At 36.9% G+C, this 25067-nt stretch overlaps 1 protein-coding gene across 9 annotated transcripts in view; it reads right to left on the bottom strand.

Annotated features, from left to right (window-relative positions):
• The window catches only part of Ankrd44 (ankyrin repeat domain 44), a 287618-nt gene that overhangs the window by 85636 nt on the left and 176915 nt on the right, over window positions 1-25067 (bottom strand). For 5 of the 9 annotated variants that reach the window (XM_021725746.3, XM_021725745.3, XM_021725748.3 and 2 more), the window contains 6 exons: window positions 24590-24668; window positions 15377-15491; window positions 6896-6978; window positions 5673-5790; window positions 3592-3660; window positions 612-752 (listed from right to left, as the gene is read on the bottom strand). In XM_021725746.3, the coding sequence (XP_021581421.1) occupies window positions 612-752; window positions 3592-3660; window positions 5673-5790; window positions 6896-6978; window positions 15377-15491; window positions 24590-24668 (605 nt within the window). The remainder of the gene's footprint in view (window positions 1-611; window positions 753-3591; window positions 3661-5672; window positions 5791-6895; window positions 6979-15376; window positions 15492-24589; window positions 24669-25067) is intronic. The other 4 variants (XM_021725747.3, XM_005324347.5, XM_013358207.4 and 1 more) reach the window with 1 other exon arrangement.

Below are 25067 nucleotides of genomic sequence, written 5' to 3' on the forward strand. Positions count from 1 at the left end.
TAGGCTGCATTTGAAGGCTATGAGAATGATACATAGGTGAAATTTTTTTCATATGACACATATATTAGCAAATGTAAATTTGTGGAAAATGAAGCATTTAAGTGGTCACAAGGAAAACGACGATATATGTCAAATAAATTATAAGACTTTGAATGGACTGAAAACCTGGGCTTGACAGCTCTACTTGGCATTCTACCCAAAGAACAGAGAAGAGAGGAAATTGTTCAGTGACATGTAATAATCAAACATAAAGACAGAGAGTGGGAAAACCTGGGTTAGTGATGAAGCTATTCTAACTCCTTTGAGTCTGAATGAAAGTCTTTTTTTTTTTTTTTAAAGAGAGAGGAGAGAGAGATAGAGAGAGAGAATTTTTAATATTTATTTTTTTTAGTTCTCGGCGGACACAACATCTTTGTTGGTATGTGGTGCTGAGGATCGAACCCGGGTCGCACGCATGCCAGGCGAGCGCGCTACCGCTTGAGCCACATCCCCAGCCCCCTGAATGAAAGTCTTTATTTGCAGTTTCCAGGAGGCAATATGAAGAAGACCTAGCAGAGCCTCTCCATCCCTAGTCCCACCCCCAGAGGAAGCATGAGCAAGGCTGTTTTTACTTTCTATCCATGTCTGATGCAGCAGCATAGTGCAGAGCGGTCCGGCCCCAGTCATCTGTTTCATTAACATTAGCTCCTGTGGTCACTAATGTCTCAATACAGTGGAAATGACAATTTGCAGCTGCATAATGCAAAGGGGTCCTGTAAAACAAACAGGGATTTATTACTTCATTCAGCCTGGAAAACAGACCCATCATCAACACAAGCACTGGTGGCAATATTCCTATGGGTGTGGAAAGCTCTTTGGCTCTCAGTGTAGAGGCTAAAGGATATGCCTTCCTATGACTGTATAAATTGAAATAGAGGCTACAAAGACTGGAGCCTTAAGACAAGGTCAGTCATGTTGGGTCCATTCTTTCTTTATATTGCTATAGCCTCCCCTGGTTCAGATCTACTCTATTTCTTTTTTGGGGACCATTGTAAGATCATCTCATTAAGACCCATTAAGACCATTCCCATTAAGACCATTCTGAGCTTTAATTAAGCCCACACCTAATTTCTAGTTGGTATGAACAAAGAACTGGATTTTCCAATGTACAATTCCTACATACAACAATTCTGTTTTAAAACCCTCAAGCCTCCCCACCGACAAGAGCTTGCTTCCTCAACCTGGAACTGAGACCTTTTCAAGTTGGTCTCAATTTCTCTTATAGAGTATCTCCCTCCCCTAGATATACCCATTGGTATATCTAAACTGAATGATCTCAGGTTTTCCAGATCATGTCTATACTTCCCTCCACCTCTGTCCATCTTGGTTTCTTTGTGGGAGGGCCCCTTCCTGAACCTTGTCTACCCATCAAAATCCCACTTATCCTGCATGTTCCAGATGTTAGTGGTCTTTCTTTAGTTTGTGATTGCTTAGCTATTGTCAGAGTCTCTTGAGCTCTCATCACATATTGTCTTGATTGGGTGGGGGGCGGGGGGTGTACCAAGACTTGAACTCCGGGGCACTTGGCCACTGAGCCACATCCCCAGCCCTATTTCTTATTTTATTTAGAGATAGGGTCTCACTGAGTTGCTTAGTGCTTTGCTCTTGCTGAGGCTGGCTCTGAACTCGACATCCTCCTGCCTCAGCCTACCAGACCTTTGGGATTACAGGTGTGTGCCACCGTGCCCGACTCTTGCCTTGTTTTTTAGCTACTGGTATTTGTCTCATCTTCTCTAAACATCAGCTCCTGGTGAGTAGGGATGTAGGTTCATAGGAAGAACCATGTGTTCTACTCTGAGCAGATTTGCAACAGGACCAAATCTGCTGTCTGGGTCTGGGCTTCCTCATCCTTACTTCAGTAAGGACCTTTGAGCAGCTGTCCCCTAAGGTCTTTTCTAGGTCTAAAATTCTGTGTACATATACAACTCATTTAGTATCTCTGGGTACAGCTTTCTCATCTGATAAAAAAGAAGACAGTAAACCTTTCCATACACCTCATGAAGTTATTATGAGAAAGCAAATGAATACCAATCAGGAAATATAAGCACCTTGACCAGGAAAGACTGAAGAAATATGTTTTAAATTACTTATTTTTAGTTCTCAATTATGTGGCAGTTTTTCTGATATGACTAATGATATCCAGGGAATAAGAATCAAACAGAATATAAGAAATAACTTTAGTTCAGGAATTATTAATCAATTTTAAAGAAAAACTATTTTACATTTTATGGTAAACTTGTGGCCTCTTTTTTAATTTTTTTTTTTAGTTGTAGATGGACATAATATCTTTATTTTTATGTGGTGCTGAGGATCAAACCCAGTGCCTCACACGTGCTACGCAAGCTCTCTACCACTGAGCCACAACCCTGGCCCAACTAAGGGCTCTTTTTTTCAGTTGATTTTTTCCTCTTTGGTCCCAAAGAAGGAAATTATAAGTTGTATATATTAAGTTGTTTTTGTTTTAAGTAGCCATACTGAAAATTATTAGGCATCAACCATATGACAAAGCCCAAAGATAAAGAGAAAATGACATCCAGTCCTTGTCCTCAGGACTCACAGTCAGGTGGAGAGAAAGACAAGGGAACTGAGTCTACCAGTACAATGTGATGTGAGCTGCAGCTGTGGAGTCTGTGGAGTGTTAGGGGAGCAGACAGGAGAGCCACTCCCATTGGAGTTGCAAGAAGATGTCACTTGACATGAATCTGGAAGGATGAGTAGGAGCTGTCTTAGGTAGGTTGGTCATAGAAGAAATTTGAGGCAACCCCCAAAAGCTAGGATGCCAGTGGAGAAGAGGGGTAGAGAGATGTTAGGGGAAATATATATATATACTGTCAAGTGTTGCTGAATGACCAGGCATGTTCTGAAAAATATCATTGGGTGATTTTTGTCATTGTGTGAACACAAACCTTGATGGTCTGACCTACTACACATCCAGGCTATATGGAACCACCATCATGTATGTGGTCTGCTATTGACTGAAATGTCATTATGTGATGGATGACTTGTGTATGTGTGCATGGGTGTGCACACACATGCATGTGATGTGTGTATATAAGAAAAAGGATCCATGTACCAGGTAGCATCATAGCACAGTTTAGCTATATAAAGGACCACAGAGGTAGGAAAACTTCTGTGACCCACTTTTGGGGTATATATGTCTGATTTTGTAAATATGTCTAAAAATTTATCCCAAGATGAAATGTCCAATACATACTTAAAAATGCTCTAGACCTTATGACCGGATTCTGAGTTCAGAAGTTTTACTCTGCTATAAACAGAATTTTCTAAATTATATCCATGTAGGAGATTTTTTTCTTTTTAATAAAAGAAGAAAACTGGCCCTTCTAAGCTGAAGCTGGGAGAGGAGTTGCTTTCCTTACATCTTATGTTTGGTTTGCTGGCATTTCCCTTCAACATGGGATTTCCTTCTGCAGATGAAATGCCCCCAGCCAGCTTCTTGTTGACATTTCAATGCCACAGGATTTCTCAATTTTTCAATGATCCCCAGGCCTTTTATGGGGGCACTTGAGGCAGAGTGCCCTGAGTACATACCTCCCACTCTTGTCCTTTTTATGGAAATCTGCTCCACTGCTCTGCAAGAGTTTTATGCACTCCACATTACTAGAAAGACAGGGAAAACCTCATTAACACGGTAATGGTTAGTTACTAGGTTATCTTCAGAAAGAGCTATTTTCTGCAGGGTACAGCATAAGATAAGATGGTAGCACCAGGTTTAAATTCTGCTCCCAAGAAATAAGAGGAACGTGTAATAGTAATTCTATATTGTAACGATCTAAAGTTCCTTTTTCAAAGCTAATAAATTAATAATTTAAAGAGCTTGGTAGAACATTTTCAATTCCATCACTAAGGAATTTAATGATTCTTTTAATGAATCATGATTAAACCCTCCAGTGATGGTTTTATCATTTGTCCTAAAATTCTTTTTCAAAACCATCAAGAGACCATGAAACAATCACTTCAACTTATAATAACTTCATGTCACCTTTAAACAATGAGTTGGAATGGCTGAGCATTACCTTTTATTACAGCAAAATGAATCCCCCATGATAACCACTTTCAACTAGATAATCTTTAATGAAAAATAGAACAGTTGCATTTCCCTGTCTTTGTAATCCGGGTAAACAAATGTGTAGAACCAAGGCTGAAAGTGATGTAATGAAGCATAATTGTCTTCCAAAACTTCTCTGGCATTCACAGAAGCAATAAATCATATTTAATAGAGAGAAAAGGACCCATTGAAGTGGATTTTTCTATTGAAGAGCAGAAGCTAAATTTTAATTCTAATAGGGATTTCAGACATGAATTCAGAATGGTATGTTACCACTTTCTAGACAGGTCTGATATATTTTTAAATGTAGGCATAGAAAGAGATAATCATAATTGTTCTAAACTGGGGTGCTAAGAAGTGGTCTGGATTTATTGTTTTATTATATCCGAAAGAAGAAAAATGATCTCCTTAATGATAAGCCTAAGGAGGGCTCTCCCCACTCCACTTCCAACCTTTATAGCCATTTTTTCCTCAGAGAACCAGCTGTTTCAGTCATAAATTATAAGAATTTCTTACGATAAGTAAGTGTTGGTGTAGCGTGCCAGTTGAATATAAAGCACTTAACGAAAGATGGCAAAGGATCAAAGACAGAGGCAGATACAAGGTGTGTGGCTCATGAAGCTCATTTGGTTTTTGGGGTGGGGTGAGGAAGGTGCCTTTTTACCCATGTAAATCAGGGCCCTAAAGCTACACAGTTAAGCCACCTCTGAAAAATAGGTAACACAAATGGAGAAGCCCTGCTGTTCCTTAAGGAGTAGGAAACTGATGAAGAACCAACACCTCATCCTCACAAGGCCATCCAAGAGGTACCATGCTTGGACAATGTGTGGCCATACATCAACAATGTTTTTAATCAGAGCATTAATCTAATCACTTATACGAAAATGAGAGTAGCTAATGGAAAATTCTCTTTACAGCTCAGGAAAAAAAAAGGCAAAGATTAAATCATTTCTTGCCCCCGCCCCACTTTTTTTTTGTGGTGCTGGGGATTGAACCCAGGGCCTTGCGCATGCAAAGTAAGAACTCTACCAATGGAGCTATATACCCAACCCTCTTTCTTTCTCTTGAACTTTGTATTTATTTAGTCATCATAAAGACTTAAAAATCTGATTTGAAGTAAGGACAAAAATGCCTATAAAGGAGCATAAATTAATTCAATCTTAGGTTCTCTTAATCACTACCCACCTACCAACAACAACAACAACAAAAATTAGGAACAAATTTCAAATTAATTTATTTTGGTGGAGGGGACTCAAGTAGATAAATATTCTATAGCCTGAATATCTACAGTTAGAGAAAGTGCGAGGAGGAAGCAGAGAAGAGATCCAGAAAGAAGAAAACAACAAAAGCCCTTCTTTGCTATATGAGATAAGCTAACATTTCTTTGGAAGAACAAAATGTAAGTAGGTAATCTGGAAAAGCAACTAGTGATATTTGGTATTTGGTAGAAATGATTCTTACCCAATTTACTACGGAAATTGCTTCTGGTTCACAGACAACTTGAGTCAATTAAGATGTATTATGCAATTAAGTCATGGAATAACAAAAATTGCTAAGTACTTACCCTCCTGCAGCAGCAGCATGAAGGCACGTTCTTCCAAATTTATCTGGGGTGTCTATTTCAAAGCCTGCAGACAGCACGTGCTCATTACTAAACAAGGATACTATGCTATACTTTTGTCCTAGTTAAACCACAAGAAACATTGCAGAGACAGAAAAATCAGTTAGTAGGAAAACCAGAAAGCAAGCAATTGTAGTCAGAAAGAGGTTGTCATGGAAACGAATGGTAACTGCTCAAGCTTGGCAATTTTATAGGAAGAACCGTGAAGTCAAGAAGGATTTATTTTCACATCAGCCCTGGGTGAACCACAGCCCCATTTTTCAATCCCAGGATAGAAATTTATGAAACCAATCTGAGATAAGTAGGGCAATAGACAGGCAGACAGAACACATGGAGAAAACATGGAAGGCAAAGGAGTAATCCTAACATGTAGGAATAGATATTTTCTTAAGTGTATTCCAACCTTTCTGTTGGTTGAAGATTTGGGAAACAGGCTTTCATGCAGAGATTATTTTTAAACATGCCAGAAGCAGAGAAAGCAAAATCAACTATAGGTAAACTACTTAAAGGGGAAAATTGCCTTTGGAATATCTGATGCATGAATTAATGAACAATCTTCGCCTTGCAGACCTCTACCATTTTTGAAAGCCAAGGAACTTCTTAATATATGGAGGTTGGTAAAAGTGGTGAAAAGCATAATTTGCAAAGCTCCACAGTAGAAATAATTTCTTGATTCCAAACAGTCTCATGATAAAAAAAGAAATAAAAATGAGATGTAGGTGGAGGGAAATTGGCCTTAGCGATTTTATACTGCCCATCAAGGAGGGAGGTAACATGATATTTTCTCCCACTAAAATGTAGGGGATTTGACCATTTTCCTTTGCTGAAAATATTGAATGTTAAGCTACCATTTTAAGTCTCAAAGATGTTTTCTTTTCCTATAACTTAAATTTCCTGGCCATGCCTGCCTCTTTCTCATTTTAGATTTCAAGCTTTAACTTGAAAATCAGATGAGACTTTGAATTGGGGGCAGGAATATTGACATTAAACAGGTTCAACTCCAAGCATATCTGGGAGCTGTCACATGCAGTTAGAACCACCTCATCCTGCCAAGTCAGGTGTTTACACGAAGCACAGGTAGCCACTCACTCAGTCCAGACACCTGACGCCACGTGATTCATGTACTGGACACACTAAGCCTCATCTCTGGCAATGGATTTACTTACCGGATGATAACAACTTTCTGCAGCAGTCAGAGTGAGCATTTAGGGCGGCTAAATGTAAGGGGAACATGCTATGGATTCCACACCTGAGGAGGAAAAGAGAACAACAACAGAGCAGCTCATGACAACAGATCTCAAGATACACGCAGATCACCCTTCTAGAAGTTCTCTGACACAGGAACTCTTGGCTGAAATAATTTTGTAATTCTTTGATTCAATAAATAATGATGCAATAATTTTCTTTTTTTAATATTTATTTTTTAGTTGTACACAATACCTTTACTTTGTTTTTTATGTGTTTCTGAGGATCGAACCCAGGACCTTGCACATGCTAGGCGAGTGCTCTACCGCTGAGCCACAACCCCAGCCCGATGTAATCATTTTCTACCTTAAAGTAATAAAATCCTGGATCTGAATGAAAATTAAAAGCCTCTAATCATAGAAATATATATTTTTAAGAAAATCTGTGTCACATAAACAAATACTTTTTAAAATTAATTTCCTTCCTGTTTTGTTCAGCTTAGTGGCTTAAGTCTCATTCATTAATTCGCTCATGTATCTGCAGGACACTTTCTAAGCATCAGATACTGTGCTAAGAACTTGTGCTAACAGTGATGAGCAAGAAATGTTGAAAAACATTTGTTTTATTCTTTGATTTGATTAAAAAAATACTTATTATTGGCCCATGAGGTGATGAGCACTTTAAGAGTTAATAATAAATTTATTATTGAAAATAAAATTTTCTACAGGAATAAAATCTAATGTTTACCTTTTTCCAGTTAAATTCCATCTTTCTAATAAGGCTTTTTTTTTTTTAAATGTTACACATTAACACACACCACTACACAAAAACACTGCTAGGAGTGACAAACATTACTTTGGGTATATTTTATAAGCCTATCATATTTTTCCCAACAGAATAGCAGAAAGAGTCTAGAAAATAACTCATTAGATTGACCCCCACCATCGGGATGATCCTTTAAGGGACAGGCAGCCTTCTGATGGCAGTACTTTCTGATTTCAGAATTAAATCCTCTTCCTCCTCTTCCCTACCACCTCTCCTTGAACAAGGACCCAAAGCCACATGCTGAATCACAGTTCATTACAAACAGAATCACAAGGTGGTTCCTGTGTGCTCATAGCATTTATCATGTTGGTGACCATTTCCCACAACATCTCATTTTAATCAAATAATACCTTTCAGATCTTAAAAACCCTCTACATAACATGAGCAACTATGGGACTATGGCTATCTACACCCTGCAGCATTAATTACCTAAGTTTCTTCTCTGGAACAAGGTGGCCCATTTTCAGATTTCATGCTTCATAAAGAAATAGTATGATTTGAATTTGTTAAGCTTTGGTTACATAGATTTTATTTGCCATCCCAGTAGTTATTATGAGGTGTACAAATGTGTGAAAGTATATACATATCCACAGATATTTCATGGTATTCAGTGTTCTGCAAAATGTGAGTCTATCAGCAATTAACCACCACTCCCTCTTTCCATGTTAACTTCTATTTATTAGTGTTTTTGTTCCATTTTCCCTCTGTTAGTTTTCCTTTCCCTATATGGAGATTTCCAGCTCAGTGTATATAATAGCTGGCATTCATCAAGAAATGCAATTTGCCAGTCTTCCGGGCAGTGTCATGTGGAGGAGAATTGCTTATAATTGCCTCTCTCATCATTTACAAAAAAAAAAAAAAAAATTCTGAAAAGCAATTGCATCAGCGATGACCTTGATGCTCCTGAAAAGGAAAAGGGAGTTGGGGGATGGGGGAAAAGATTTTCCTTATATACTGTTATTTATATTGTTCCCTCTTTATTTAATAGACACATACTATTTTTTTAAAAAAAAATGTATAACATGTTTTAAAGCACCTAAGTGGAATTTTAAGCTAGTATAATTTTACCTAGCCATTTTATTTGTTTTGGGGAGTAAAATGTTACAAATTTTTGATTCAATATCTCTGGACTTTTAGAAAAGGAAAATGAATAGGATAGTTTCAAGTTCCTGAAAGCACATACTTGAAATCAAGGACTGGATTTAAGATTTCTTTGAACCTACCTCATTCTTGAAATACGTACACACATTAACACACACACACAAGGCATCACATATACATTTTTGTAAAATATATCTTTACATAAAAGAACATAAGCAAAAGAGAAAATAGCATCAAAGTCTGTAAGAAACCAATTGAGTGAAACAAAAAGTGACAAGTTTAACAGCAGCAACACTGTAATATATCCCATAAAGTTCATTACTAATACTTGTCATTAACCTTGCCACCTTACCCTGTCTTTGGGTAATTCATTATACCCTACATTAGCTAATTATTCCATTGTTTTCAATTTACTTACAAAAGAGATACAGAATTACTCTAATTTAAAATTTCTAGCACAAATTCTGCTTAGTACACATTTTTTATTCTAGTTAATAAAGTCACTACCTCAATGTAGGTTTTGAAAACGTAGTTGTGTAGACTCAAGTACTATTGGCATTTGAACCAGAATATGATACTATGGTTCAAATAGTGAAACTAAATATCAAGTCATAATTGGAAAAAAAAAGAGAAAAGCAGAATTTAGAATCTCAGAATCTTGTCAGAAATTATCCATACATTTCAAAATAAAACTACTTCTTTGTTGTCATGAAATAAGACTGCTTATCAAGGAAGGATTATAAAACCTTTAGTAAGAAAATTAGGACTTGGCTGTCTTAGTCATATAAAAAGCATCGCTCCTATTTCATCAGGTATACATCAAGGCCCATCAAGAAAAAAGGAGTCAAAGAACCCTAAAGTTAGCAGGCATGAGTTACAGGAAAGAGACCAATTCCAGTTAAATCGCTACATTTATTTGACAAGTCATAAAATTAATGGAACCCATTTGTATTTAGCTATTTCTAATTTGGCTATTAGTTGGCATCTCCTACCCAGTTATTTCAGAATAAATGAGGTCTGAAAGACTGTCCTTGTCGAGAGCTATCAGAGGTGAAAAAAAGGCATTTGTCCCATTAGAATATGGGTTCTTTTATGGCTTCCCCTTCCTAACCCTCTCTTTTCTAGAGTCTTTCCTCTTGGCTGTGTGGAAGAGAACACTGTAATTGAGGTGTTGGGGGTCAGAAACTTTGGTTTTGAATCCCACCTTTGCTACTTGCTAACTCTTTGATTTTTGGCAAGTATATAATGATTCCCTCATCAGGAAAATAAAGACAATTACAACGTCTGAATTATAGAACAATTGCATCTGGCATGTGGTAAGCCTTTACCATTCATGTTAATATTATCACTACCCTTGTGATTATTATTTCAAGGGGTAATCAGCAGTCTGAATGTTAAGGTGCAATTAGGTTGTGCTTTCTTAAGATCAGGTGTGTGACTCCTTAGAAGCCAAGAATGAATGTGATTATTTCTATTATTTTTCCATCTTTCTAAATATTTTACAACATTTATCTCACAAATCTCCTAGGGAAGAAGGATTGGTTTAGTTTTGCTCACTGAGTGGGTAAGACAAAAACATATCCTAAATTTAGAATAGGATGATTTTTATGATTTTTACTTGAATTGTCAGTCTAAATCTAAAAATCAAGCTTCTTATGAATTTATCTATGCCCGTCTAGATATTTCTTATGTTCCACTAAGTGATAGGCATTTGTGTTTCTCTGCCAACAATGGGTATCTGATCATTGCTATTTGTAGTCTATAGGCATTTTCAGTGATTCCTTTAGAATAAATCCAAATACTCTAACATGGCCAGAAAGACCCTTTTTGGATCTGGCCATTGTCCAACCTATGGGTATTCTAGAATCTCAGTGAATGTCTTTCCTTTCCCCACAAGAACTAGGCTCTGTCCTGACCCTACTCAGCATCTGTTCTGAGTAAAACTGCAGGAAGTACCCTGACTTAAAGTTCAGAGAAGCGAAAAGAAAAACCAAAACAGGGCTGGGAATGTGGCTCAGGCAGTAGCGCGCTCGTCTGGCATGCATGTGGCCCGGGTTCGATCCTCAGCACCACATACCAACAAAAAATGTTGTGTCCGCCGAGAACTAAGAAATAAATGTTAAAAATTCTCTCACTCTCTCTTAAAAAAAAAAAAAGAAAAACCAAAACATTTCAATCAAGGGCTGAAAATAAGTTTTTTTAATAGCCCACCTGGGGATGCTGTGACAGTTAAGTGTACCCCCTCAGAGTGGTGCTTGGCACAGGTAAAGCACTCATGATCATTTTCTACTACAGTATTGTCAAATTGTGCAATCAACACGAATGCTGTTTGCATATATATATATAAATTTTTTTTTTTAATATTTAATTTTTTTATTTTTAGTTGTAGTTGCACACAATACCTTTATTTTTATGTGATGCTGAGGATCAAAGCCAGGGCCTTGCACTAGCTTTGCTAGGCAAATGCTCTACCACTGAGCCCTAGCCCCAACCCATGTTTGCATATATTTTATAATTTTAAAGAATTGTTGATATATTGGTGTCAAAAGCCAAAGGAATTTACATTTATACATATTATTATACATATTCAAGTAATATCATAATAAAAATAAGCCTATATAGACGATCTAAAATACTCTCTCTATCAAAGCCTAATTATTGCTATTCATCCTTCAGTCTTGGTTAAACATTGCTTCTTCCTGGAAGCCCACCCTAGTCTTGCCAGACAGGATATGATGTCCCAGATATGTTTTCCGGGTCCCAGAGGCACTGGCAATTGCTTTGATGTCACACTCTTAGCATAACTGTGATTGTTTGTTTAAATCCCCCAGCCCACAGATTATAAATTCCTTCAGGATAGGGACCTCTTCAACCCAGAACCTGGCACCACATGTGACACTTAACAGGCTCTCCACGAATAACTGATGAATGTGTGCCAGAGCCAGTTATCTGCATAACTGTAGCATCACAAATCTGCTGCAGAGGAGGCAGGAAAAGACCTGGTGAGGTGGAAGGCAAATTAAAATCCTGGAGACAAGAGCCCCACACTTAACAGAGGCGAAGAAGAAAACCATAGGGCTCTGAGGCCACATGAAGTCCCATGAGCACTGAGTCATGCTGCAGAAAGTGCCCTGACTTCAAGTTCAGAGAAGCAGAGAAGAAAACAAACAAACAAAAGGACATTCTAACTGAGGGCTGAAAATGACATTCAACTAAGTCCACAAGAAAATAATGATGATAAAACTTCTACAAAAAACTTTTAATATACATTTGGCCATATTGATTCTGAATGGAGATGGGGCATTTTAATAAATTCGATTAGTTAATTTATTTATAGAAGGAAAAGCCTGTTTTTCTCCTCTTTATTAAGTTATGCTACATAAATCAAAAAGGACCCAGAGATTTTCTGAGGGGCTTTTAGCAAATTAACCTCCTCCAATTACTTTCACTTTTTTAAGTTGTCAATGGATCTTTATTTTATTTATTTATATGCAGTACTAAGAATCAAACCCAGTGCCTCACATATTCTAGGCAAGAGCTCTACCAGTGAGCCACAACCCCAAACCCTCCCCTTCATTTTAATATTCTTTCTAAGGTGGATTTCCTTCTCTTGTACATAGAAGCACAAACCCAGACACAGGTACACACTCACTGAACCAATGTTGCACAGCTTATTCCAAGATATCCCCAGACATACTGTGACAAAAGAAAGCAGACATGGCTTATTAAGGTTGGGACAAGGTTTTCTTTGTCTCTGTTCCTTGGACACAGCACAGCCAAGAGAAGGAAAGGCCACTGGAACAAAAATGTCATTTCCAAGGCACTTTACTACATAGTGTGTTTGCACAAATTGAAAGCAAAATAATTACAAGGAAATAAACTTTGTAATTATTGAATGATTTTTTTCTGGGGAATTTTAATTAAATATCGGTCCCAGTTTATGTTTATCTCTAAAATAGATGCAAATGGATGGCAAAAACTTCCCCAATAACCTAAAGTTGAAGGAAACATACTACTGAAAATATTGGCACATGACAGGTAAAACTGGCTGTAAGAATTTTACTTCTGCTTAATTAACACTGAGCAGTTCTGATCTCTGGCTTTGGATTGGGGCCTGGCTGAGAACTTCAGAAACTGGGAAGGGCCTCCTAAGTCCTGGTGTCACACTCTTGCCACAAAACTGAGCTGGCCTCTTTTAGGGACTACTCTAATAGTCAAGTCAAGAAGGGCCTTGGCTTACAGTGGGTTCCTATCTCTTCTAGAGGAGACATTCTGCTGCTGATACTATTTGTTCAGCATTTCCCTCCTCTACAGGCCCTTAGCCTCCTCCTTAGCCCAAGACCTCATCTTTTCCTCCTGGGACATTTGCAAGAGTCTGCAAATGTCTGCCAACGATCTCCACGTGGACAGCTTCCAGAACGTCTGGATGCCTAATCACAATGATCTTTCTTATACACAAATGGGATCATTGGACACAGCTAGCCCCACCCACTTACAATCCCTTAGCAGCTTCCGATGCCTCAGAATGGAATCCAGTTCCTTGGCAGGACATGCAAGATCCCTTGAGATGAGGCTCTTCTTGCCTTTCTACCTCATTTCTTCCTACCTCCCCACACATCAGATCACCCACTTTAGAAATTTGCTTTTACCACATTCATATATTTATGTCTTTATCAATTTATGTTGATAAATTTATGTTGATAAATTTATGTTCCTTATTCAGGGAAGGTCCTTCCTTGCTTCTTCCTCTCTTTCTACCCCACTGTTCTATCCACCTGGAAAACTTTTACACATCTTTCCATTTGCTGAAATGTCAACTCTTGTGGGGGACCCAGATTGTGTTTCGCAAACTCTGTGAACCACAGCCAGGTCCAAACCTCCATTGTTAACAAACCTTATAGTACTGCAGTCATCTGCTTTTGTTCTATCTCTGCCACTAGACTGGGGAGCCCAGAAGGCCATTAGAACCCAGTTCAACTTAATGTTGAACTGATGAAGGTAAAGCATTATAGAGCATCAGAGTGCACCATATAATTTTCCACATAATTCACTTTAAGCCCAGGACACCAGGTCCTCTGTGAATCTGATTTAAAATATGATCCCATCACAACTTCCCTGGACCATTTAAATTCTGGTTCATTTTCAAGCAAGATTTTCAATTCTGTTGCACAACATTTGACAAACACACAGAATTCCTAACATATGCTGCCCTCATGTTCTTCTAAAAATTCAGTTATTGTTTGTAACCCACAATCTGTGTGATGAAGGCTAAACTCTACATTTGGGCATTTAAAGTCCTCTTTAATTTGGTTCTATCACATATTATTAAGTAATAAAATAATAGTTAACATTTATTGGTAGCTTACTACGGGCCACATACCGGTCAAAGAGCTTTTCAAATGGATTATCTTTTTAATAACCTTAACAGATATATTTATATATCTCATATAGATCTTACCATATACCAGAAAGCTTAATTAGTAATTAAATCATTTAATCTTCATAACAAACCTATAGATAGGTACTATTATCACTCCTATTTTTCAAATGAGGAAGCCGAAGCACAGAGGGATTGTGCAGTGGGCTCAAAAGTAAGACAGGTTGGACTGGAGCTCAGGGAGAGCCCAGCAAACCTGCGTTCCCCACGCTCCTGCTCCCGTGCACCCCTGGACAGAGCACAGCATTGTCACATACCTCTACTCTGGAGGCAACCACTTTCCTTCCTCAGTTGCTCCTGTTTTCCTTCTTGTGTGGGCTGGCTGCTGCCCTCTACTTCGCTCAGATGACCCTCATCCTCCAGACCTATTAAGACTCGTCTGCTCCTTGAAGCCTTTTCAGAAACCTTTGCCACTCTTGTGTTTTCCCCCTCCTCTCTCTGTTCTACAGCATATGCACCAAACATTTTGCCACTCAAGTGCCTTTCCATTCATGTAATATAGACTATTTTGCATAGTTATTTGGCCTAAGTGAATTTTGGTCCCCAAGAAAATTATGAGTACCTTATAGACACAATCTGGTAACATCTTCTGAAATACCCCTCCCCTCAGGACCTGGCACTGTAACAGAACTATGTGGTGGCTTTCTATATTTATATTGAACTATATGTAAAATGAAGTAAGTCCCTCCTTCCCTATGTGATAATGAACTCAATTGTACCCCATAATCATCACAAAAAAACTAAGCAAGAATCCTGAAGAAATTTCAAATTCGTCCAATTTTTTTTTTTCCTGTTAGGTTAACATTGAGCATTGGAAAAAACAGAAGAAAATTAGAAAGCAGAGTTAGGAATCAAGTTCAAGATTCCTTAATTGAAACCACTGGAAAGGGCCTCATTCTGATGTAGCTGAAAAATAAAATGATTCTTCCCTGTGACTGTCATTAAAGTCACTTAATTTATTTCAAATTTAATTTGTGGTTAGTCTAACAGTACAGATCCACCTTAATCTGACAAATGGGGACACTCCACATGCAGCAGCACCCCTTTGGCAGCATGCCTGTGTGTGACAATGACACCACTGTATTTTGCAGTAACCTACTTGGCAGTGTCAGCTCCGCTGGTTATTAAGGTGTTGATCAAAAGCTCATGACCGTATCTTGCAGCCACATGGAGAGGAGTGTTGCCATCCTTATCCACACAGTCAATTTCACCTCCTGAAAGAGAGATTTTAATTCAGCATAACACAAGGAATCAGGCGATTCAGTTACTACATTCTTGCTAATCACTCATGTCGGCCAGATGTTGAATTTCTTTTCTACTCCACTGTGCATATCTGCTCTCAAGTACAAGAATATTTTTTAAGAACACAAGTCACTATCTGAAGTGGCAGTAGCACTATATCTGCAGAGAGAGAAGTCTACTAGAAATGCTTTGTAAAAATATCTGTCCAGGGTTGGGGTTGTAGCTCAGTGGTAGAGTGCTTGCCTTGCATGTGGAAGGCACTGGGTTCCATCCTCAGCACCACAGAAAACTAAAATAAAGGTATTGTGTCCATCTACAACTAAAAAAAAAAAAAAAAAAATTTATAAATCTGTCCGTATTGTTTTATTTAAAGATCTTACAATTAGATTTCTGCTCTAAATAAACAATAAAATCAAATTCCATAAAATGTAACTCTGAAGTCATTTAATTTCAATTAAAAAATTAAAGACCTATGGAAATTTCATGTTAAAGCATAAGCACTAAAAAGAACACAGAGATAAAGAAAAAATTCCCATGTGATTTGATTATTTAACTTAAAATATGAGTAAGTAAAAGTAAAAACATAACTACAAAAAATGTCTATATATTGTAGCTATCTAGTTAATTATAATTCTTTTAATATAATATTTTATTTTTGTCTCCTTTTCTCCCAACTTTTAATTATTTCACATTTCTTTTTTGTTATTGTTGTTGTAGTTGGACACAATACCTATTTTTTATTAATTTATTTTTATGTGGTGCTGAGGATTGAACCCAGGGCCTCACACGTGCTAGGCGAGCACTCTGTAACTAAGCCACAACCCTAGCCCCTTAATTTCACATTTCTTTCTCTCTCATTTTCATGTGTGTCTATATGAGTTTGAATAAATATAATTGATCATTTATCTGAGGAACCATTTCAAAATAAGTTAGACATCATGATATTTCTCCCCAAGAATATTTTCCCTAAGAGCAAGCACATTCTCACACATAAACACATTCTCTGTTATATCCAAGAAATTTAACACTGGTATAATTTTATGTAATGTACAGTGTATATTCTAATTTCTTCAGTTGTTCCCCAAGTATACTTTATAGTTGTTTGGTTGTTGTTTAAATATGAAATCCAATCAAAGACTCTGCAGTTGGTTGTATCTTTAATTTCTATTAATCTAAAACAATCCTTCTGCCTTTTATTTTTTTTAAACTAATAAATGGTGATATATAAATATATATATATATATATATAATTTATATGACATATAACTATCTATTATTTGTTTATCTATCTATCTATTTATTTATTTATGTTACCAGGAATTGACTCAGGAGCACTCAACCCCTGAGCCACATCCCCAGCCCTATTTTGTGTTTTATTTAGAGACAGGGTCTCACTGAGTTGCTTAGCACCCCATTTTTGCTGAGGCTGGCTTTGAATTCTCGATCCTCCTGCCTCAGGCTCCCCAGCCACTAGGACTACAGGCATGTGCCATCACACCTGGCAAAATTTATAATATATAAATATTATAAATAAATGGTGATTTTTGGAGACCAAATCAGGTTGTGTAGGATGTTCTGCCTTCTGGAGTTGCCTGAGGGTTTTCTCATTATTAGATTTGGGCTAAACATTTTAGCAAGAATGCCATTGAGCTGATGAGTACCTCCCACCTCATCTCAGCACGCACCAAGGTTGAGTCATTCCATTGCTGGGTGATACCAAGTTTGATTATTAACAATGGGCACAGAGTTTCAGGATGGAAAGAAGGAAAAGTTCTGGAAATGGTTGGTGCTGATGACTGCACAACAATGTGAATGCACTCAATGCAACTGAACTGTTAATTCTTAAAAATGATAAATTATAGGCTATGTATACTGTACTTCAATAAAATTTTTTATGATTATTTGATTAAGATGGTTCCAGGCCTGGGAATGTAGCTCAGTGGTAGAGCACCTGCCTAGCAAGTGTGGCCCTGGGTAACATCCCCAGCATTGCAAAAAAAAAAAAAAAGAGAAAGAAAGAAAAACAAAAAGGTGCCTTCCAGCATACCCCAGTACAGACAGGTCTTTCCCCTTTGTAATTTATAAGCAATTCATGTGGTGATACTTTGAGACTGTGCAAATATCCAATTCCAAACATGACTTTAGCTTATACAAGGAGTACTTTGTTCAGAATTGACCTGAATTCTTTACTCTCTGTACTTATTTTATCATTTTGGTATATAGTTGGATTCATTTGATTCTTTTTATTTTGAAAAAAACTACTAGGTTTGATTTATTTTACCAACATGTAAAACATTTACACATTTCAAAAGTCAAAATTGTACTTTTAAAAAGCCTCTCTCTCTCATTCCTATTTCTTCCATTTCATCTCCAACCACTTCCTATAGTAACCGTTTTGTTACTCTTGGTTTATGCGTCTGTGTTACTCCTTTCACTTACTATATCCTGGAATTCACTCCTAGAGATCATTTCTTAGAGCTAATCCTTCTTTTCTATAGAGCTTCATCATTTTCTATTGCAAGGATGTATTAGTTTTTGCTATAATCAGGAAGATTATAGCAGGTAATAACATTAGTGTACACTGTTTCATATTGGTCAGATGCATCTGTAGCGCCAATTCATAGAAGGGCCATTTCGTGACTAAAGGACAAATGAATATGTGTCTTTGACAGAGTTTGCCACATTTCTTTCTGTGCAATTCTGCACTCCAACCAGCTTCCCCACAGCCTTGTCAAGGTTTTGGATATCTGCCATTTGTTGAGTGGAACCTCGGTGGAGCTTTTATTTGCATTTCTTTTATTACAATGGAAGTTGGACATCTTTCCATGTATTGAAGAGCCATTTATTTTTTTCTATAAAATTTTTTTGTGACTTTTGCCTATGTTTAAAAATATGTTTGTGTGGTCTTTTATTCCTTGATTTTTTTCCATAGCTCTTAAACATTTAGGAAATTACCAATTTGTCAGTAATACATGTCACAAGTAGTTTTTCCCAGGTTTTCATTTTTTTGTTTGTTTGTTTTATTTATGGTGTTTTTATCCTGTAGAAATATTTTTTTTGCTAATATATAAGTCTTTTATTATTTGGGTTTTAAGTTGTTAGAAGGGCTTTCTCTACATTCTGGTAACAAAGAAACTAGTACATGTTTTCTATACTGGAAAGGTTTCATTTGTTAGTTGAAACATCTGATTCATTTGGAGTTTATTTTGGTAATGATGTTTTAGTTGACTGACTAAATAAATGTCCTCTAAATGCCAGAAAGAATCAAAGTCCAAGAAAAGGACCTGAACAATTCAAAGAAACAGAAAATAGATTAGCTGTTGCCAGGGACTGGAGGAGAGAGGAATGGAATGGGGAGTGACTGCTAATGGGCATGAGGTTTCCATTTGGGGTAAGGAAATGTTCTAGAATTAGATAGTGGTGACGGTTGTGCAACCTTGAAAAAATTCTAAAAATCCACTGAATTGTATGTTTTAAAAGGTCAACTTTTATGATATGTGAATTATATTTCAGTTAAAAATGGAAATATCTGAAGAAACTACAGAAAAAAAGATGAGGAAGTAAAGGAGGCATAAGCACATCAAAGGACGAGGGTCACAATGTATACTTGCCCTTATCTGAGCTAATATGCACTTGTCCTTTAATAAAGGAAAACACCCAGTATATTGGGGCAAAGAAGTAAATTATTTTGATGTTCTATTCATTGACCATTCTGTATAGGAAAAAATTTCTGCATCATTATGAAAATCTGTTAAGTTATTGAATTATCACAGCATGCTCTTAGATATCAAGTATTTTAGAGTAGGAGTTATCAGAAAATTGTGTTTCACAAAGTAATCTACAAATTTCTATTAATTTTGACCATGCTTCCACTATTAATTACATTGATCTAAATAAGCAATATTAAACTAAAATATACTGTTATAAGGTAAGCTAATACTATAATGTTCAGTGTGTATATCTAAACTGTGCATATATACTTATATTTTCCAGAATGAGAAATCTAAAATCCTAAGAAATGTAAAGATTATGTAAATGGCTTTGTTCAATCTAGAAAGATATGATACATTTATTTTAAGTAACATTTCTGATTGAGATAGTCATTTTCTTGTCATACAAACTTTAGAAAATTCAGCAAAATACAAAAAGGAAGAGAGAAGTCATATAAATTTCATGATTATTCTAGATAGACAATATTAATATTCTGGAATATGTGTGTGTGTGTGTGTGTGTGTATGTGCATGTGTAAAATTTTCCCATGAGATCATAGTCTGGAAAATTTTGTATCTTACTTTCTTCCTTAATGTTACATCACAATACTTTCCAGATTTTTTTTTTCAATTAATATAACTGCAACAGGGTCTAGAATATTAGTGTTTAGAAAATTTACTTAGCAAATGCCTAATTACTAGGCAATGAAGCTATTCCCAAATTCTTGCTATTAAGAAAAACAGAAATGAACACCTCTACAAAAAAGTTCAGATTATTTCTCTGGAACATTTTTTAGAAGAAGAACCACTGGATCACAAAAGTATGAATATTTTTTAAGGCTCTTGATAGATAATAATATCTGAGTAGCCTTTTATTCTCATAAATTCTACTTTGGGGCATTATGACCAACAACCTCCCAAGACTTGTTTTCAGTGAAAAATATTTATTTTCTGAAAAATATTTGTTTTACATTGGTAAAACACAGAATTAATGAAAGAGAATCATTGCCACTAAGTGAAAATTACGAAAAATGTGTGGGCCTTGTGGAGGGAGCAAATGCTTTAAAAAGTGCCATCAGCACACAGGGAAGATCACACACTTCACTCTATCACCAAGACTTCTATGTGTAAGAATTCACTTGAAAGTCAATCTAGTGCACACATGGGGTGTGCAATTCAATAGCTATTTGCAAAAGAGGTAATTCTTTCTTGATCTTGACTGTGACAGAAAGATACAAATGGCAACTTGAACCTAAAATTCTGATCTTTTTTCAAACCTTTGTTTCTGTGGTACAATGGTTATTATTAAAACAACTTGTTCAAATAAATAGATAGTGACAGTTTCTATAAAAGTAATAATTACCTATGTGTAACTTTTTATACATTCTTAAATAAACAGAAAAATCCAAAGAGCAATCTAGGGTGCATGGATCTGTGTGAGGACTGTCCACAGCGATCGGAGAGGTTCAAACATGGAACTGATCTGGGAAATGGGGAGAGGGTCCCTGAATTCAGAGAAGACTTTGCCCTGAAAAACACTGTCACTACACATCCTTCCCAGCCAAAAGCCATCAAACCATTCTTAGGATGTATTAGAGTCTCCAGTTTACCAGCTTCAAGTATAAAAAAATTGAGTACAGAAAGAAAACAGTGAAAAATATCAGTCAGTGTAGAATAGAGGGTCTGAGCTGATAAAGTCTCTTTTTATTGTGGTTAATATTTTAAAAGTCAATTAGAAGCCATAGAAATATAGATAATTATCATCTCCATACACTTTTTAAAAAATATTTTTTAGTTGTCCATAGACCTTTATTTTATTTATTTTTTTGTAGTGCTGAAAATTGAACCCAGTGCCTCACACATGCTAGACAAGTGCTCTACCACTGAGCCACAATCCCAGCCCATCATAAGCTTTTGTTGTTATTTAAAATACATTCCAGGAAAGCATAATAGCAGAAAAATAAAAGACAGCATATTTGTTATCTGAAAATGTTTTCTATTAAAGTAAAACCTACATAGGTAAATTTCTATTTTATAATCACTCCATAAATCTTTCCAAGTCCACTTTAAAATCTTTAAGACTTGCTTGGAATGCAAATTAAGTATCTTTACCATTCAACAGAGGGTTACAAGTTAAATGTTGGTAATTGATCATTGATAATTACTGAGGAAAATAAACATTTGCAAGTTTAAAAGTATGCAGAGCATGTCAGAAGGGATAATTAATCAGTATTATGTAAGCACCCATCTGAAATTAGTATTTCCCTGCACAAACAAGAATGGTCGTTTTATTAAGTTGCCTCAAATGGATTGTGATCCAAAAGGTCAAAAATCTTACTGTGAGTCATCCTAACCTAGTATTTGACTCTTCCTGCACAAACTCTTATTTATTTTTAAAGCTTTGTGAAGAAACCATCATTTTTTGAACTTTTATAACTTGCTGGACAGCATCTAAGACAGCTGCCCAGTGCCAATGGCTGGATCAAATGCCTCCTCGTACCAAATTATGTCGTCTTTCAGTTCTGTTCCCTCTTTGCTGTGATAATGCAGTGCCAGAGAACAAACTGTGATTTGACAACAGAGGTAAAAAGAGTTATTTTTAAAATGATTATTTTATAAAAGCTGAATGATTCTAGAAAAACAAAGTTAATAGAATTAATAACATTGATTGGAGAGAGCAGCATCGGAATCAGAGCTGCCATGTACCAAGTCAAAACACCAAAGCAACTTAACAAAACAGACAAATAAATACAAAGGACATTCCTCAGTGTATACGCAGGTGGCTCAGAAAGCCTTTGGCCCTGTGGTAATGCACCCCCAGCCCCTGGAGGACAGAGGGTCTCCTGTGTGTTTGTGTTGTGACCCACTCTGGAGGACTGACAACAGGCCCTGAAGTGTGAGCCTCTGGGGAGGAAGGGTCTCAGCTGTAGCTCAGAATTTTTCCCAGAAGGAAGCAAATAAACAGGAGGGGAAAAAAGAACTTCCTATTCTCCCCAGGGGCATTAAAAAAAAATGTCCAAAATGTCAAATGGAAGAACTCACAGTTCTCACATGTATAATGAAGGCAAATAAATGTCAGCTGAGAGAAGGGAATACCAAATTCCCTTCACAGGGACAACCCTATTCCAAAGATACATGCCTCTAAGAGTAAATAGTTAAAAAAAAAAATTTTTTTTTTTTAAACATCATTGCTCTTCCAGAGAATGAGTGGACAAGGGCAGTGGTTAAGAGTTGCACCTGTGATGTTAGATGACCTGTGTTCTGATCCTTTTCCTCAACGTAACGGTCTTGCCTCCCAATACCAATGTCAACCTCTCTTCCTCAGTTTCTCCATTTTAAAAGGGTGTTAATAAGAGCACCTCTTTCTCATAGGGTGGTTGAAAGGGTTTATATGGGATTTATGTAAGTGCCTGACACAAGCTAATGTTAGCTTTATCGTTATATATCATGGGCTATATATGGTAGCTACTATTTCTTCATTGATTCAGGTCTTTGGGCCCCACCTGATCCACAAGCAATAAGTCAGGCCAACCAAGAATGAGACAAGCTCAAAAACAAAGACCCCCTGAACACAGAGGGTAAGAGATGGGGTTTCTTTCAGGTCTTGCTCCAACTCTAAAGTCCGGCAAGAATGCTCAAGAAGTACATGGAAGACCTTGAGCCCCTATGCTGGCTCATGAAGAGGTCAAAGCAGCCAGCGGTCCTCTAGGACTGATGTAAGCGTATTAGAATGACCCAGGAGGGCTCTGGGGATGACGAGGGGGCGGGGCAAAGGATAGACCTCTAGGAAAGTGGCATTTAAAAGGTGAAAAACTTGTTCTCTCTCCAACATTGTCTTTGTGGCTTGAGGCTGCTTTCATGAGAAACAAAGATTTTTAGGCCACAGAGCTAAGGCCCATTGATTAAATTCACATTATATTTTTTAAAAGGGTTTGTTTTTTAAGGGGATTGGCATCATTTCTATAAAACAGTCTAGAAATACAGTGGGATAAGAAAAAGTGTTCAAAAGAGGAAGACTAGGGTCACCTCTCCCCAATATTTATATCCAGTTCCCTTCAAAAAAATGGATGTCAAAGGCATGGCACATATTTCAGATTATAAATAATGGATGTTGTCTAGTAATTTCCATTTTACCTTCCTTGGCTCACTGGAAACTTGTTAGGATTTCTCTTCTCCTACAGCCTCACTGAAGTGCTTATAAATTTCCTCTGCTTTGCTGTAGATATTTTGCTTCCTAAGCATAATTTCACTGGCTGGCCTTTTATCCACATGCCAGAGGCCTTTCGGTTTTATGACATAAGCACCTAAGACATAACTCAATGCACTAACCATTCTAGGGCATGTCATCCAAAATTCTTACAAGATGAGAAAAATACAGATCTAAGAAAACTGACTTACATTAGAGTTTTGAGAAGTGAAAATATGGGTCAGCTAAAAAAAAAGTTTAGGAACTACCAAACTGACCTAGAATGTCAGCTTAAGAGATGAACTCAACCTGCTTTTCTTTTCTTTTCTTTAACTGTCCTTAAGATTTGCTGAGGCGACATAAGTTGTATTATCAAAGTCAACCCACGCATGCTGGCCGTGACCTACAACAGTAACATGAAATATGATAGTTCGTGACACTCCCTGGTACTTTGGCTTCAGAGACAGCCCATGATGATTCAAGTACACCTTTATTGTAAGCCTGGAAAAGTACAACATTATGTGACTTTCCAAGGTCTCTGTCAAGCCTGGGATTTTATGATCCTTTATATCACATACTTACCTGCCTTTCTTCTGAGTCCTCTCCTTTTTCCTACCTCTGCCCAAGTGACTTAATGAACTTTAGCTTAGGGAGCTACAGTGAATTCTAAAATCTAAAAATAATTTGCTGCTAGACGATGTAAGCTATTTGTCATTATTTGTTTCAGAGTAAAAAGTACATAATCATAGGGTTTTAAAAAATACTTATTTTTTTAGTTGTAGTTGAGCACATACCTGTACTGTACTTATTATTATTTTTTTTTTAATGTGATGCTGAGGATCAAACCCAGGGCCTCTCACATGCTAGGCGAGTGCTCTACCACTGAGCCACAACCCCAGCCCCATAATTGTAGTTTTGTATACCACTCCCAATTTCAAAGCTCACATGCCTGGCTGGGAATTGACTGTGAAACTATGGCTTTATGTTCTGTAAAGGAGAATGTTGATGCTATGTCTGATAATGAGCTTTTAGCAAAGTCTGTCAAGGACTTGTGTAAATCTATGCTTACTAAAACTCCGAAATAAAGCACCAACTTTCACATTAAGATGACTGACCGTCAAACTCAGACCAAAAAGCTGTTCAAATAATGACACCATGGAAGCATCTCTCTTACCATTCTGAATGAGGGTTTGTGACCGGGTGAACCTTCCATGGACAGCTGTCATGTGCAGTGGACTTTTGCCATCTTTACTCTAAAAACAGGAGAGAGGGAGAAACAAGGAAGGTGTTTATGTGCTGGTGACATCAATCTCAAACAACCCTCTGGATATTGTTGACACTGCCCAGAAACATCAATTTCAATTTTTTAAAAAGTCTGATCAATAATTACAAAGACCGATAATTTTAAAAGAAAAAGAAAAAACAAGAATGGCCTCTCAAGTTACTGTATAACATCACATTTTAAAGAGGTTTGGAGAGGCAATCATGCAAAATATTTTTTCCTCCTCTCTTGTGATCCACTGACAAAGGAAGTTTCCTTCAAGGTGTTTTTTTCAACTTTAAAAAAGACAAATGATGTATGAACTTGTGTGGTTCCTATTTGACCTGTGGTTGATAAAACTGCTATTAATCACTGCAACTGTCAAAACCAA

This window comes from Ictidomys tridecemlineatus, chromosome 7, assembly GCF_052094955.1.
Source record: "Ictidomys tridecemlineatus isolate mIctTri1 chromosome 7, mIctTri1.hap1, whole genome shotgun sequence".
Classification (NCBI taxonomy): domain Eukaryota; kingdom Metazoa; phylum Chordata; class Mammalia; order Rodentia; family Sciuridae; genus Ictidomys; species Ictidomys tridecemlineatus.